Raw genomic sequence first — 17,492 nt, forward strand, 5'->3', positions numbered from 1 at the left:
TGCATAGCCGACGTTCTGTGAGGGCTCATTATACTCATAAAGAGAAGGCACGTATTGCGCAAGGTCAGATCTAGTCTTTGCTCAAAGACCCTATATACACTAAACTATGGGGGTACATCATTATTGTGTGTTTATTATTTATGTTTCTTTTTTTTCAACATAACGTGGAGACCGACAAAGTTCGCATGCAGACCCTTGCTTGACCAGGGTGTGGTGGGGTGATGTTTTTTTTTTTTGGGGGGGGGGTCGAGGGCTTGTTGCCATGGCCTCTGAAAAAAAGTGAGTACGGTACCGGTACACGGGGACACGGTCCTGTTCAGACAGGCAGGATCAACTTTTTATTTTTTCCAGTTCAAATGAAGCCCCAAGCCAAATGAGTTATTACCGTGATAACTTGTAACTTTTACATACTCAATAGGTTCTACCATGGACCTACCAGCATCCATGGTTCTACGTACCCCCACTAGCTTAACCGGATTCATTCTCTGTTTCCTTTGCAGGGCCGCATGCAGAAGCGGGGGGGGGGCAGTTTTTTTTTCCAAAACCGTGTACAAAAACGTAAAAATAACCATGTGATTGTGATTTTTTGCATGGAAAGCCCCCCCCCCCACTTTGATAACCGTTCCGCGGCCCCTGTTTTGCAAACCCGGGACGGGTGCAAGTCCATGAATCTTCTGGAAGTGACTTTTTCTCATTTGGTTACAAAATGTTCCTTTCTTTAATTTGCTTTATTGCTGATACCGTATACAGTGCATGCACTACCTTCTATTCCGATCCGGTATTCTTTGTCAACAGCATGCAAACTCATCGGTTCACGTACACATTACACGTAGATGAGGATGATGTAGCAAGATTTGTATTGTTGATTGTACCTTTTCGCAGAAGTCAAATAACAACTTAAAATGCCCAAAAGTACGTCGTCCGTGCAGCCTCCTGTGGACTATGTTCACCGTGGAAGTTGGATGGTGAGTTTCCAACAGATCTTAGTTTCATTTCATGACTTTTCGTCTTTTTTCGACAACACTTTATTTGTAAAAATAAATCATTTAAATGCCAACATTAACAACTGTCAACAGACAAGTTTAACATGTTTAAAAGAATTATTGATTTAGGCCTACTGGCTACAGTGCCTATAAAAAAAGGGACACTACAGATACGAAAAGTCTATGAAATTTTTGTTTCAAATTATGATGATCTCTATGGTGTCAATATAGCCTTATAATAGTAGTAGTTACATGTATGTGACAAAAAAAAATGAAAATCCTCAAATCTCAATGAATTTGGTAGCATTTGAAAGCCCTTCAAAAGACCTTTCAAATGATACCAAGAACTCAAATTTTCATCAAGAAATTATAAAGTTATTCCAGTTTAAGTCGCGCATATTTATCCAAATTTGTGGTCATTGTCTTAATGTAAAGTCAATCGAGTGCATAACCGATTTTTGTGACCATTTTGAACCCAAGTCTTCAAAGGGCTCTAACTTCTTTGTTTTTGAGCCCTTTGATGTAATTTAGGTATCAATGGAAAGGTGAAAGAAAACTCAATTGATGTGTAATCATTTCACTTGGTAATTTTTCTTCTTAATATGTGTAAAATAATTTCTTTTAATTCTAATTAATTATGCAAATTACGCAAAATCACAATTACTCGCCTCTTTTTTTTGCCAAATGAAGGTGATAATGAGAGATAATTTATATATAATTTAGTTGGCATCAAAACAGCATCATGTAGATAATTTCCTAAATGAATTTGTTTAAAGTATTGTTTTTGTAATTTCTAATGTATTTCTTTGTTTTTCTGATATAAATTACAATTAGCTCTTTTTCAACTTTAGTATTGTGTACATGTATGTATGGGGTCTTTTTTTTTACAAATGAAAAATATCATTCCTTTTGTACATGTACTTTGTATGGTATAAAAATACAAGTGTGTTTTTCTGATGTATTTGATTATTTCACCAATTCTTTATGTATTTTATTGTTTCAACAATTTGTTTATAGATGGATAATGTAGCTTTTATTTTGGAGACCGTGGGCATTCGATTACAATTTTTTTAGGAAGGATGAGCAGCAGAGTCTGAGGGTGTTAAGATGTAGCATTGCATGTAATTCAAGTATCAAGAAGGAAACATAAAAATTAAGCTTTAATATATGCATTTCTTAGATATGTATGATTACAACAAAGGCCATGTTCGAGCACTCTTTTTTTAATGAAAAATAAGTTCATATTCTAGCGTGAAATCACTGCACATAAATAAAGCTCTGAACAGCAACAAATACAGGCATCAAAGCTCCAACACTCAAAACAAGAGAACAAAAGTGACACAAAAACTTAAACAAATCCCATCCCCATTTCAACTTATGAACACGACCCCCCCCCCTGCACCCTTCTTGGAAAAAAAAAATAATAATTATAATAAAATAGAAAAAAAAATGAATAACATAGAAAAAAATAGACAATAGAGCCATGTGGAAGTGAAATATTTCCTCTGAGTTTTCATGTATTTTCTTACAAGAGTGAAAAATTAAACAACATATTTTTTGCATTTTAATCATGGGCGGAAATTGGCCCCGAAGGTAGGGGGACGCTGGCATCGGCGGCGAAAGCCAACAATTTTAGGGGGGACCACCACCAAATTATTTTGATAATCAAAAAAATACACCAAAGGTTATCAACCAAAAATTATAGGGGGGACGCAGAAAACTAAATTTGACAAGCAAAAAAAAAGAAAAGGTTATCAAAAAAAAAAATTGGGGTGGGGGGATCGTCCCCCACCTCAAATTAAGGGCGGGGGGGTACACTTCCCCCAGCTTTCGCCACTTATGGATTCTGGCAACTCTGACAAGTTAAAAAAAAAAGTTTATCCCAAAACTGTTGTAAGGTCATTTTAACCCCAAAAAGTTTGACCAAAAAAGAAAAAAAGAAAGAAAAAAAATGTATTATTGTTACATGTCCCCCTATTATTTTGGGTAGGGGGACGTGTCCCCCTGGGATTTCCACCCATGATTTTAATTTTAGAAAAGTCAACATTGATATTCCACTGTCAAAAGCAAATCCAGTTGCCAAATGAAACGATAATCAACCACCTCGACTCTTGACTTGAGTCACATAACCTTGGGATGATAAAATCTTTCTGTGACAAATGTATGTATTAAAATCAATATCAGAATAATTATCTACGGTATAATGACAGATTTCCCAAAAAAGCCACAACATTATCATCAAGTAAGCAATTTAAGATCTAGTTCAATCCAGCATGAACGACTCACTATCGACCGCTCCCATCAACCTGCCAACCGCAGGCGCATCGGGCAGCTCGACTGCCGAGAGACCGGCTGTGACAAGGGTAGCATCACCCTGCCAACCGCAGGCGCATCGGGCAGCTCGACTGCCGAGAGACCGGCTGTGACAAGGGTAGCTGGCATCTCTTATATCTGGACTGCGCAATGTCAGAATGGCGTGATTTTGGATTTTTTAATAATTTAAATATATTTAGAGCTAATTTTTATACCTAATCGGAACGTTGTTTTACTTACCATAAAAAAATTTCGAACATTTACGCGTCCAAAAATTTGATGAACTTTCAAGCTCCGATGTCCACACTTTACAGGCGAGTATCCACATTGAAACTTATATGTACAGAAAGAGCACATCTTCAGCTGTCTGTTAAAAGGCACGAGATTGCATCTACTATGTGTGCATGCGCATTAAACCCCATTTTTGACGAGCCTCCCAGACAGAGGCGATGCCACTCGCAGCAAAACCTGCGCGAAAACGGTGCCACCAAAACCAGCGCTCGCGATGCCCCGTATTCGCACATACCTACTTATAGGTTCTGTTGTTGTTATTTTGAATAGGAAAACTAGTCAGTTTTTACTTTTGACTATTGTCTTGTAAATTTGCTTTCCTTTTTTTCCAAATATACTAGTTTCTTTGTTCAGTCTATATCGGTTAGAAAAGTAAAAGAAGGAAAGGAAAGAAAAGTTAGGAAATCGTGCAAGACCACCTTTCCTGCCCTGTATTAAAGGTCAAGTCCACCTCAGAAAAATGTTGATTTGAATAAATAGAGAAAAATCAGACAAGCACATTGCTGAAAATTTCATCAAAATCGGATGTAAAATAAGAAAGTTATGACATTTCAAAGTTTGACTTATTTTCAACAAAATAATTGTATGAACGAGCCAGTTACATCCAAATGAGAGAGTCGATGATGTCACTCACTCACTATTTCTTTTGTTTTTTATTGTTTGAATTATACAATATTTCAATTTTTACGAATTTGACGATTAGGACCTCCTTGCCTGAAGCACAAAATGTTAAAATAATGGAATTCCATGTGTTCAGGGAGGAATGAAACTTCATTTCACATGACAATGACAAGAAAATAAAAATATTTCATAGGCCTATAATAAAATACAAAAGAAATAGTGAGTAATGTCATCAACTCTCTCATTTGGATGTAACTGGCTCGTTCATATAACTATTTTGTTGAAAATAAGCGAAACTTTAAAATGCCATGACTTTCTTATTTTACATCCGATTTTGATAAAATTTTCAGTGTTATGCTTGTTGAATTTTTCTCTTTTTATTCAAATCAAGTTTTTGTTGGGGTGGACTTGTCCTTTAACTTCGTAATCCTGACATGCCCGCTCGAGGTACATTTCGAGTGCGTCTCAGGCATGAGGCATGTCAGGAGTACAAACAAATTGTACTCCCTATATGTCTCTCACACGTGAGCAGGGGGCGCTCTATCCGATACCTCGTAGAACTTCATTTAAAATTCCGCTGGTGAAAAATTTGTCAAGTCTATCAGATCAATATCAACATTTTTTTAAAAACTAAAACATGGAGTAAATACTGACATTCAAGGGCCATATGATAAAGTGAAAGTGACAAGAAAGGTGCACATATAGATTTATTAGGTGAAAACATCAATTAAATCCTAAAAAATTACCCCCCAAAATATGAATAATTATAAACACTTTGCTCAGAAAACTATCAAGGTCACGAAAATAATAATTTGCTAAAGTTAAAGGAGAAATGTATTGATTATGAATGTGGTCTTATTGTATATCAATGGAAAGGTAATGATGTGGGTATTATCAGTGGGTCATTCAAAAATAACGAAAACAATACATAAGGTGAAAATCACCGATTAAAAAACGCTAATATGCCTCTCTTAAATATGCTTCGCATCGGTCTCTGAATTGACTCGAATTTTATGACGTCACTGTCTGTACGAGAGATGATTGGCTCTCCCACGTGAAGCTCCACTTGCATGCAAAACCTGTTGCGTGGGTACGTTTTCTCCACACTGTCACTGAATACTTCGATCACGAAATGAAAGAAAACCCTGAATTTTATCTAGATTTGGATTTTCAAATTGATGATTTTGAAGATGAAGAGAATAATGATGAAGTGAACAACAATGTGACGTAGTTGGAGGTAAATTGGGAGAATTACGCCGATGATGATGAGTCGGACAATTCAACTTGCAACACGATCACATGCATTCGCTACCACTCATGCAGCGCTGCTACAAGTGCTAGCTGTATCGCACGGGCCAAATTGAATTCATGAAAATTAATAACCACATCCAGTCAGACAAAATTTACTATGAAGAAGAAGAATAATGATATAACTGTACTTACAAACAATATATTCCGAACCTGAAGGCAAATCAACTCAACGTATAGCAGCAGACGATATGCACCGACGATAAACTTCATGTGGCTGGGATAGATTGTCACTCGTTCTGTTAGATGTAATTTTTATCTCATTAATTTGACAAAATTACGAAACTCGGGGAATTATTTATCAATATAAAAATATAGTAATATCTCTTATTTTTTAAATTACGATAAAACCTTTTTTGAAGGAAAACGTTGAGGTTAATTAAAATTTGATGTAAAAGATCATCCCATCATGGGTAGCTCGTATATGTTATCGTAAACAAACCATCACAACACATGTGCCGGTATTCCTTCCTTGCCTTGCTGATTGAGAGCTGTGCAACATTTGCATCTAGATCTACTCTCTCAGCCACTGAGGCGAGCAAGCTACACGGCATGTGTTGTGATGGTTTGTTTACGATAACATATACGAGCTACGCATGATGGGATGATCTTTTACATCTAATTTTAATTTACCTAAATGTTTTCCTTCAAAAAAGGTTTTATCGTAATTAAAAAAAATAATACGAGATGTTACTATATTTTTATATAGATGAATAATTCCCCGAGTTTCGTAATTTTGTCAAATTAATGAGATAAAAATTACATCGTAACAGAACGAGTGACAATCTATCCCAGCCACATGAAGTTTATCGTCGGTGCATATCGTCTGCTGCTGGGCTGCTGTTCGTTGAGTTGATTTGCCTTCAGGTTCGGATTATATTGTTTGTAAGTACAGTTATATCATTATTTTTCTTCTTCATAGTGAATTTTGTCTGACTGGATGTGGTTATTAATTTTCATGAATTCAATTTGGCCCGTGCGATACAGCTAGCACTTGTAGCAGCGCTGCATGAGTTGGTAGCGAATGCATGTGATCGTGTTGCAAGTTGAATTGTCCGGCTCATCATCATCGGCGTAATTCCCCCAATTTACTTCCAACTACGTCACTTTGTTGTTCACTTCATCATCATTCTCTTCATCTTCAAAATCATCAATTTGAAAATCCAAATCTAGATAAAATTCTGGGTTTTCTTTCATTTCGTGATGGATGAATTCAGTGACATGCAGTGTGGAGAAAACGTACACACGCAACAGGTTTTGCATGCAAGTAAGCTTCACGTGGGAGAGCCAATCACGCCTCTCGTACAGACAGTGACGTCATAAGAAATCCCCAATTTCACGGACGTAATTCTGCGTGTTTGAAACATTCAGAGAGACTACTTTAACGTATCAATTAACTGAGTTTCGTCGGTCTCCATGATAAATGATGTACACCATCGTGTTCTCCTTATTTTCACCTTTAATTTGATATATGATTCTCCATTTTTAAGATTTTCAATTTATTTCTGCTTTAAGTTATCTTTAGTCTTGACTACACCCTGTTGTAATGGTTGCCATTCTGGCAGCCAATTTGAAATCTATGAGTTCTTTTGAAATATCTGATAAGAGCACTTTGTGTCTTTACTGCGAGATTCTCCACTTTACATTCCGCATCAGAGATATTGTTAACATTTAATTCAGCAAGTAATAGGGCTCGTTGAATAATAAATCTAGGGCAAACATTTAAGAAGTGGTATATCGTTTCTCTTTCATTACAGAACTCACACTTTCCAGTTGTGTGTCTTCCCGTCTTAAAAAGGAAGTCATTCAAACCCAAACCTCCCAAACGTAATCTTTGAATCATTTTTTCACCACTTTTGTCTGTGCAGAGGTAATCCAAGGGTGTTTTTTCAGAGACAACTTTCTGGTATTTTTTTTAATTCTGAAGTTGACTTGTCCCATCTCTTCTGCCATTCATTTCTTGCAAGGATTCTTCAATCTTTTTTGTTTCTTGGATATTCAAACCATTATTAATCTCTATTTCTTGTTTTAGGGCTACCTTTGCATACATGTAGAAGTCTGCCATTTCGTTTCCATTAACCCCACAGTGAAATGGAATCCACTCTAAGCAAAGTAGCGGTAATTATGATTTCTCTAACGAAATAGTCATCGTTGTTTTCCTTCACTGCTTCAATAGCACTCAGAGAATCGGTAAAAATTACCACTTTATTATAAACATTCAAATTTTCAAACCACTGCAGTGCCAAGACAATGGCGACCAGTTCCAATCTATACAATGATGTAAAATCTTGCATTCTTTTACATGCTCTGAGGTCTTATCCTTCCAATCCCATCAAAATAATCAAGTTTCGTTCATGCTTGAGCGAACACGGAATGTTTTTGTGTGGGGTTAAAAAGGAAGCTTGCGCAAAAATGGCATAGGCCTAAAATGATAAATATGATGCTCGGACTTCTTGCTAATCAGTAGACCAAAAGCTTCAGTGGATTCAATAACCCCTTGAAAATAGGATTTATGTCCTTTATACATGTAGGTACATGTACCATAACATAATTTGTTTCACATAATTAATAAAAGGATTTGAATAATTACAAATTCTCCAATTAATAATGCAAATACTTTGGTTGACAAAAAGTCTTCTTTTCTAACGAAGGAAAATTCAAAGGTAAAATTGTGAGCTTTGGTGTAATGTAGTCCATGATGACTACTTGTGCGTTTCTTGTAGCATTGTTGCTGTGGCTCCGTTCATGGAGCAGAACGATCTTTCGGTTCGCCCCTCTAAGCAGTTGATCATGTTCGGAGACGGTGCTACTTTCTTCTATGGTTTGCCATCTAGAGCAGCTCTGCCTTGTTTGTATGATGTTGATCTTGCCAGAATACATACCAATCACATTTCACATGATCAGGAATGCAAGGAGAAAGAGAGTAAAATGGATGATAGTCATGAGATTGATGATAATAACACATTAGGGACCATAGTCAAACAAGTAAACACAATCATACACAAGGAAGATGACGGATATGAGACAAGTGATAATGAGATGAATGAATCTAAAAGAAATGATTGTAAATCTCGGAATGAAGACCGAAGAGATGAGACTAGTAATGGTGACTGAGGTGCATGAAACTAACAAAGGTGAAGTGAAACCATGCATTGTAGATGATGAATATGAGAGTAGTGATGGTGAAAGTCATGACTCTAACATAGTTGTTGTGAAACAGTGGGTGATTTCAAGTACGGTGTTGGTGTTGAGAGCGTAAAAAGCCCGCTGAACCGAGCTCCAACACCGAGCTCAGTTCAGAGGAACGATACCAGTTGCGTTTATCGATAGCTCATGACGTCACGCCTCTGCGCTGCTCTGCTAAATCATCTCAACTTCACGCGAGAAGTCTCGACGACGAAAATGAAATCGGAGAGAAGTGCATCAAATTCTCTTCGTACAGAATACAAATGCTTTAATTCAAGAATCCGAAAGAGTGAACATAGTTCTTCATCAAAATATATAAAGCCCAAATAATTTTAACTCATCTTAACTGTAAAAGCAAATTTTACGGGGATGTTTTATCGTGTTCGCCGCCTGTTCACGAGCTTGAGATTGCCAACACCAACACCAACACTGAACTTGAAATCATGATTTTCCCAATCCATGGGGGTTGGTGTTGGTGAATGGGGAAATTGCACGTAGGTCGTCAGCTCCGCAGTGCTGCGTTTAGCAGATGATATTCAACACCATTCTTCAACACGAACTGCCGGAAATACGTCATATTTTTCGAGGTCAATCCCAACACCAGCCCGATTTCAAGTACGGTGTTGTGGCTGGTGTTGGTGTTGTCACAACACCAACACCAGATTTCAACACCGTACTTGAAATCACCCAATGTAATACAGATGATGGATACATGACCAATGATCATGATAAGGTGAATGTAACAAACGGTGCTGGCATTAAAGGACGGAATGAAGAGGTTAAGTATGCAGCTAGTGATAGTTTTGGTTTATGAAAGTGACCAAGGTGATGTGAAACAATGTAATGAGGAAAATGGATATGAAGCTAATGTTGGTGTGGAGAAAATGTGCCTATTGATCACATAACAGGTGCAAATGAAACAAAGAAAGACGATGTAGTGTTGAATATCAGTGAATTAACTGATAGTGATATCAAGGCCATGTGAGCCCTCATTGTTTCAAGAGTGTAGAGTTGCAGACACTCGTGAAAGCAGTTCATGTTCTCCTCCAGGCTTCAGTTTCACGTTTGAGTGATTTCAGAACTTCTCTGAATTGATTGATTGTAGGCATTGCACTGTTGCCTTTACTGCTCTGAGTGGATCGAGTTGCTCTCCACTTTCTGTTGATGATTTTCAGTCTTTAGTACTTTGGGATTGTTGCCAATCCAATGTGATCTACAGTTTCACAAAGTCCCTTAATTTGGATCTTAGTTGGATTTATGCTTCTCACTCTTTGTCTGATGTGACAGTTGTGTCTAACTTGACTTTGCCGGATGCGACAGTTTCGCCCACCTTGACTTTGTCTTATGTGACAGTTACGCCTACCTCGACTTTGCCTGATGTGACAATGTTGCCGAACATGACTTAGCCTGACGTGATGGTATCGCCTAAGCAAACTTTGCCTAATATGTCGCCTGTTATGCTACTGGATCGCTGCATTGGTAGTAACTGTGTCGTTGACCGTGGAGGTTCCGTGCTGCCTCTTGATCAAAGGTTTGACACTCCCTGAAGTGTTGATACCGTGTCTGTTACACCATCGGCCGATTTGGTGTTCCCCTTCGGCGCGAGTAACAGCCACGGATCTAACACTGGGGTGCCCGGCTGTGTTAGTCTGTGCCCGGCTAACGTTAGCAGCAGTAGCTCTACTTTGCAAACTATCCATCTGGTAAGTTGAGAAAGTGCAGTTTGTGGGCCTTATTCAAAATATTAGCTAGAATTTCACTTTTTTATTTCTCAAACAATGTCAGAGCTTATATTATTTCCTAGCATATATTTATCAATATTTATTCACTCACTGTAATATCAATTGTATTTTCCATGAAATAATTTGATTTGAATTTCATCTGATTTACATGTTTTTAAGCATCTTCACACCATCACCCTATGCGATTGCTGCGCCTAGCCTTCAGCCAATAGATGGCGCACTGTATTGTGATTCCACCAAATAGCTTTACATACTTTACTCTGATTAATTTCATGGTTATTTGACAATACATCATTTGGTCTGATGAAATCTTTTGTTTCTTATGTATGCAGATTGATCAAGTGGAGAAAATTACTACAGACGCTACAGCTACGGATGTTAGTGGAATAGAAGGGTATGTGAAATTGTTACGAATAAGATGTACACATAGTTTTAATTAAGTGACAATTATAAACAAGACATAAGAAAATATGAGTTAATGTTTGTTTTATAGTCTGTAGCGTAGATTTAGAGTGGATTTTCCAAAAAAGAAGAAAATTCTAGTGAATTGAAGTCTTCAATTTTTAATTACATGTAATTAATAGCATTCAATGTATTTATTATCTGCCGCTTGCATAACGAATGATGTTTTGCTATAGTAAAAAAGTCAACATTCATCTCATAATTGCAAAATTTTAATAGGTCATAAAATTGATTGCTAATTATTTTCTTCTATTACTCTCAGGAAAGTTTATGTTTACCATAATTTTACAGTCAGTAATTCATTTTTTTTTAGAATCTTAATTCAGAGCTGCCAAGTAGTACTGATTTTTAGGATTTAGTAGGCTACTGAAAATAGAGAAGAATACTGATCGTTTCATGCAAAAATACTGATTTCTTAAGTTTCAGTTTATTTGTTGTCCTATGGTATTCCTGTGAAAATACTAATTTCCTCACCAAAATACTGATTTTCAGCCTTGAAAATACTGACATGTTCTTGTTCAGGTTGGCAGCTCTGTTAATTAGTTGTTAGTCTGAGCATTATTATTTACATGTACCCTACATGTATCTACCAGGACCCAACTGAATACCTCCCCTTTCCCTTTATTGTAAATGTTGGAAAGTCAAATGATGGAAATGCATGTAAACCTTTGTCTTATTGATAATATTCCACCTTAAATACACGATGATCCATTTTGTCTGTTAATAAGTTTTTATGAAATTCATCACATGTCAATATTTTCTCAAATTTTATGCAGGGCTGATTTTCATTTGAGTGACACAGGGGATATCTTCTGGAGTCTACCTGCCGGTGTCACAAAGACACCATACTTTGCCTTAAACTTTGACCTCTATGAGGTAAGGTTACCCTGCGTTATATGAGTCATTTTGGAGACTTCATTGTACATATACACAAATATTTTGTCTGTTTAATGATTAGGGACCATAAAGTAATTAGTCCATAATGTCCGTATTCCCAGTTCATCAAACTTAAGTGCAAAGTCTTGTGTACATGTTTGTCCTGTGTGCACAAAGCATGAGTAAACGTGCTTGTGCTGTAATGATTTATGTCAAAATACTTAGCCAGTATTACTTCATCAGTTCCATGATAAATCGGAACTCACAAGCAAACTAGCTACATAATTGCTTGAATTGTCAATTTTACAACTGTAGGCTGTCGATATGCAAATTTCAACTGGTAGCTTCAGTTTGAGTCTTTTAAGATAGCATCTTTGACCCAACTTCCATTCTTCATTATGAGGTTGTTATAATAATATACATGTACTTATTTGACACAAAGAAGCAAACTTTGAAAATTACTAATTTTATTTTCCCAATGAACAATCAAATAAGTGCTTGAAATGATGAATCCTGGAACAGATGAATATAACTTGTAGCTGATCATATAAGAAATCGATTGGATCATTCTGAATCATACAACTTTTTGTAAGATTACCTATGAAGAATCTTGCTGTAATATCCATGAATGATTTTATTAATTTTACTCTCCCTATCAATTGTTTGAATAGTCATAATGAATCCTGGAACAGATGGATATAACTTGCAGCTGATCATATAAGAAATCGATTGGATCATTCTGAATCATACAACTTTTTGTAAGATTACCTATGAAGAATCTTGCTGTAATATCCATGAATGATTTTATTTATTTTACTCTCCCTATCAATTATTTGAATAGTCATAATGTTCTTAATCTCATTTTATACTAGGTTATTGGAGCCAAGTTTCATGCAATCAAGTTCATTGGAAGCCGTAGTGGAGACAAGATCATACTCTTTGTAAGTTTTGGTGTTCTGATGTTTATTGTTCAAAATGAAATCTGAAACAGAAATGCTCAGAAAATTCTCTTTGCCCAATTGATTGTGGGCTTGGTGCAAGTATTAGAGGAAAAAACCCATGGATGGCCCCATCTTACAAAACAGTTGCAATGAGATGAAATCAATCCCAAATTACTATTGATCTGAAAGTCTGATCTCTAAATACGAAAATCGAGATAAATCACAATTTGAGTTTGATTTAAAGCTGTATGCAACTGTTTGTAAGATGGGATTCATGTCAAGTTTATGGAAATGATAACAACAATAATGTCAAACTTTTTTAGTTAAACTAATTGGTCCAGTGGTGCCTGACTGATGCTGCCGGTTAATAGTGTAATTTTCTGCAGACAAGAGGATCGATGAAATGAAGAAACAACAAAAGAAATTCACAGTTACAGATTTTGACAATTAGCCAATTTTATAATCAAATTACCTAAAAGTTTCATTTGATATTGTCAACCAACTGGGACTATGTGGAATTAATTTTACAGTGCCGAATTCTCTTGTTTATGAATATATTGACCCATGATAATAATTTGCTTCTCATCCTGAGATGGCACTTTAATGCCAATGGTCTAGCAGAGCAAATTGCATGTTTATAGCTATTATTTTTATTATTTTTATCATTTTTATAATATCAGTATTTTTGCTATTATTAATAATTGTTTAACACTCAGATATAAATGACAGTTGTGGTAACAATATTAAATGAGTTCAAACAGAATACGAATATGACTACCAAAGTGTTTGTGTATCAATACAAATTTGCCAAATGATTTGAATAGAAAATGTGGTATATGGTATTCCACCCAAATGTTGTGTCTTTTCCAAGCAATAATGATGATACACTTTTCCCACATGTGCTTATCTGTGCTGGTGAGCTCCAGTGTTGTTACTTTTCCGTTTAGATTTCATGAATTCACAGAGTTGGGTTTAGATCTCAGTTTAATATGATGTGATGACGATTGGCCTTGATTTTAAAGGCTTTCCCATGGATGTTTACTGCAAATACATTCCTCTACCTTTTATACATTATTTCTAATTGCTGGATTATAAACAGAATATAAGTGGAAGAGTTGAATAATACTGCTGTGAATTGAAGGGACAGGTTTACATGTATTTTTCATATTGTTTTTATTAGTATTGATACATTATTATTAATTCATAATTATCATTACAATTGTCAATATTATTGATGATGATGAACAGCATTTGTATATCACCATTTATCTGTAAAAAAGTATATATATATATTCACAGCATTCATAGCTGCTGTTGTTGATGTCCTCATCGTTGTCATCTTTGTTTTATTTTTTTTATTCTTCCAGGCTTCACAAAAGAGTTCCAACACCCTTCACCTGAAGTATGAGAATGAATTCATTTTCCACTGTGAAAAGGTAGGTATTTTCTGTTCGAATTTTGTTGAACTTAATTTATTTCTAATCTGTCATCACAATATTTGATATTACTATTTGTTCTGAATAAATTTCATAACTTATATTTTCCCCTCCCAATGTGGTAAGAAGTAAATCCTTCAAAATTGAATGAGTGAAAATTGTTCTTCCTACATAAGTCTGTACTTCCATTATATTTACTATTTAGCACTATATTATGTGTAAAAACTACTGTACCCCTTGAAAGTTAATATTGGAAAAGTTGCTTTAAAAACTTGATAACTATGAAACATCAATGAACATAAACAATCAAGCCATCTAGCTATCACTCTTTTAAGTATGTTTTCTCTTCCTTCTTCCTCTTTTATCATCTCACTCTACACTCCTTCCTCTTCTTTCCCATTTATCCATTCTACCTCTTTCAACTCCTTTCTTCTATTCCTCTTTTCACTCTATTTTCCCTCTTTCCCTCTCTCTTATTCTCTCTCCCTCTTCTCTCCCCTTCATGCTCTTCCTCCTCCATTCTCTTCTCCCTCTTTGCCCCTTCTTTCTTTTCCCTCCCTGCTCTCTCAATTTTCCATTACCCTCTTTACTCCTTTCTCTTTTCTTTTATAATCCTTTCACCCTCTCTCGTTCCCACTCTCAATCTTCTCTCTCTCTCTTCCCTTCTATCAGGTATGGAAGATTGAGGAGGCCATCTTGGAGCCATTCAGTCTTCTCCGAGCTTTCAAGGAAGGTTTCTTCACTGACATGGAAATCAAGGCTGACACTGGCAAGACTGTGAGTTTAACCCAACTGACTACTTCATATTGTATGACCATTCATTATAAAATACAAACAGTCCAACAAATCTTAAGAAAATGAATATGAAATAGAATCAACCTTGAATGAGATAATCTCTTGGTGAACAGTTGTGAACAGTTTAACAAACTACATTAAAGGTAAATGCTAGTTTTGGTAACGATATCAAAATAAGTTCGTACAGAATCCAATGAAATGACCACCAAAGTGTCTGTGTGTATAAATAAAACGTATGTGCCAAAGGATTCTGGAAGAAATTGTGTAATTGCTGAGAAATCAGCAAATAAGCACAGGATTCGGGTAGAGCGTCGGGCCCGACATTCGAAGCAATAATTATACACTGTCCCACGTGCGCTTATCTGTGTTGGGGATCTTCAGTCTGAACATTTTTCAGCGTAGATTTCAAGATTTCACAAAGTTCAGTTTATGTAACTGTACCAGATCTAGATCCTCGATGATATACTGACAATTAAGCCTTGTTTTACAGACTTTCTCATGAAATCAGTGTTAACTGCAACTACTGGAATTTCTCTTTAAGAGAAGATTACTTTAAAGACTTTTGTAGGGACTATTCAATTTATGCAAGTTTAACTATAGCAAAATGTAGGGCCTTCCAAAATTCAATAAGTAATAAATCAATTCTTAGAAAGTCATAATATTCTATGTGAATAGTCTCTATCCTTGTGGAAGATGTGCTTAATTTTTTTGTTGGGCCCATACAACTGCTACAGTCCGACCTCTCTTATCCGGCCTCCCCTTATCCGGATCTCTCTATTATCCGGACGCACACTTGCCGAGATTTTTTTTTATTTAATCTAGTACCGGTACGTGAGGAAATGAGATTTCAATCTAAACTGAATCCTATACCTAAACTCACTTTGATTACATATATTTCCCAACATAGTCACCCTACACCAAACATATTTTTCATGAAAATATCTCACCCAAATCACCAAAAGAACTTTAGGAATGATAATTTCCAGTAAATCAGGGTGCAGCGCAAACATTTCATCACGTTTCTCTTTTTGCTTCGCGGGAAAAACAACACATGTCTTGCTAGCTAACTTTAGGCCTCAATACGGACAGCGCCATCTATCATGTTTGAGCCTATAGTCAGTGTAACAATGGCTGACATTGCGAAGCTGCGATACCCGCCGCGATGATCTAATTTTAAAACTTGGTTTCATCAAGTCATTCTCTTTCTTTCGAGGTATGCTCGATGTATACCTCAGTCATTTTAGCAGGTAAATTATCCAAGAGTTTTGGCCATCGATCAATTTAATTTCCATAAAAACAATGCCTATAATTTGCACTGACTCTGCAGTGAATATTGTCTTTACCGTGCGCCCACTACAATAGTGTAGCTACCGCCGGTGGCCTGGGGAGGCAGTCGGCAGCGCAGCTGTGTGTATTTAATATTGGGTCTCCCAGATCCGGATAAATCCCTTATCCGGATTGGTGCTGGTCCCAACGTGTCCGGATAAGAGAGGTCGGACTGTATTTATAAAGGTATATTTTGAATCTGTCAAAGTCGGTTATTGTTTTTTATTGCTTTCATGCAGTTTGGTGTCCACAAGATCATCCTCAAGTCCACCTGTCCGCAGTTAGGATGGGATATGAGCCCCGCCCCTCTGACCGGGACCTCTGAGGTGGTCCTTTCGGCCATCGTCCATTTCCTTTATACCGAGTGCCTCCCTGATACCATAGATGAGGAATCTGCACGGAAGATCTTAGAGGTTGCTGGGAAGCTACCTGGTCTTGAGAGATTGGCTAATCTGTGTCATCTGTACTTGCATAATTCAGATGTCAAGAATCGTGAGTCACATGGGATAGAGAATTGAAAGGGGATTGGTATTCAATTCAATTCAATTTGCATTTATTTCATTCTCGATAAAAACAATTATAAAGCGAGGTATGAGAAACAATATATTTACAAGCAAGAGTAAAAATGAAAATGAAATGGGGAACTGCATAAATAAAGCCAAGTGGCCTTGTGTAAGTGCAGTTCCAAAAACATTAATAACATGACATGGTATAGAGAAACAATAAGATAAAGAATTAAACATTATGTATAAAAAAACCCCCAGAAAAACAACATGTAAAAAGGTGTCAATCTACAAGAAAAAAAAAGTAACTATACATATTTAAGATATAGGAACTGCTTCAATCTTTTTGTGAATGTGTTGATGTATTGTAAAGGGGCAATAGAACAGTTTTTTTACCCGAGTTCACAAAAGTGGATATGAAACATGATTAATGTAGACTTCATTCATTAATTGCACTTAATTCATCACTTATAATGATAATAATATTCTGCTTTTATATCGCGCTTTATACACAGGAACAACATCTCTCAGCACTACACTGTATTGAGAAAACATTGAATAATGAATGTGCACTTTTGCCACAAGTTGCTATAAAGTGAAGATTTATGTATGGGGGGGGGGGGGGTCGTGGTCTCGTCTTTCAATCTGAAGGACGCGAGTTTGATTCCAATCTATTATGTATTTTCCTTCAGCAAGAAATGTACCCGCA

The 17,492-nt window shown here is 36.4% G+C and overlaps 1 protein-coding gene across 1 annotated transcript in view; it reads left to right on the plus strand.

Annotated features, from left to right (window-relative positions):
• Window positions 1-792: 792 nt before the first annotated feature.
• LOC121422492 overlaps window positions 793-17,492 on the plus strand; it is a 31,379-nt gene continuing 14,679 nt past the window's right edge. Inside the window, exons 1-7 of the mRNA XM_041617580.1 lie at window positions 793-965; window positions 10,777-10,838; window positions 11,683-11,782; window positions 12,655-12,723; window positions 14,091-14,159; window positions 14,832-14,936; window positions 16,520-16,772. Of these exons, the coding sequence (XP_041473514.1) occupies window positions 903-965; window positions 10,777-10,838; window positions 11,683-11,782; window positions 12,655-12,723; window positions 14,091-14,159; window positions 14,832-14,936; window positions 16,520-16,772 (721 nt within the window). The 5' untranslated portion in view covers window positions 793-902. The remainder of the gene's footprint in view (window positions 966-10,776; window positions 10,839-11,682; window positions 11,783-12,654; window positions 12,724-14,090; window positions 14,160-14,831; window positions 14,937-16,519; window positions 16,773-17,492) is intronic.

Source organism: Lytechinus variegatus, chromosome 10, assembly GCF_018143015.1.
Source record: "Lytechinus variegatus isolate NC3 chromosome 10, Lvar_3.0, whole genome shotgun sequence".
In the NCBI taxonomy this organism is placed as follows: domain Eukaryota; kingdom Metazoa; phylum Echinodermata; class Echinoidea; order Temnopleuroida; family Toxopneustidae; genus Lytechinus; species Lytechinus variegatus.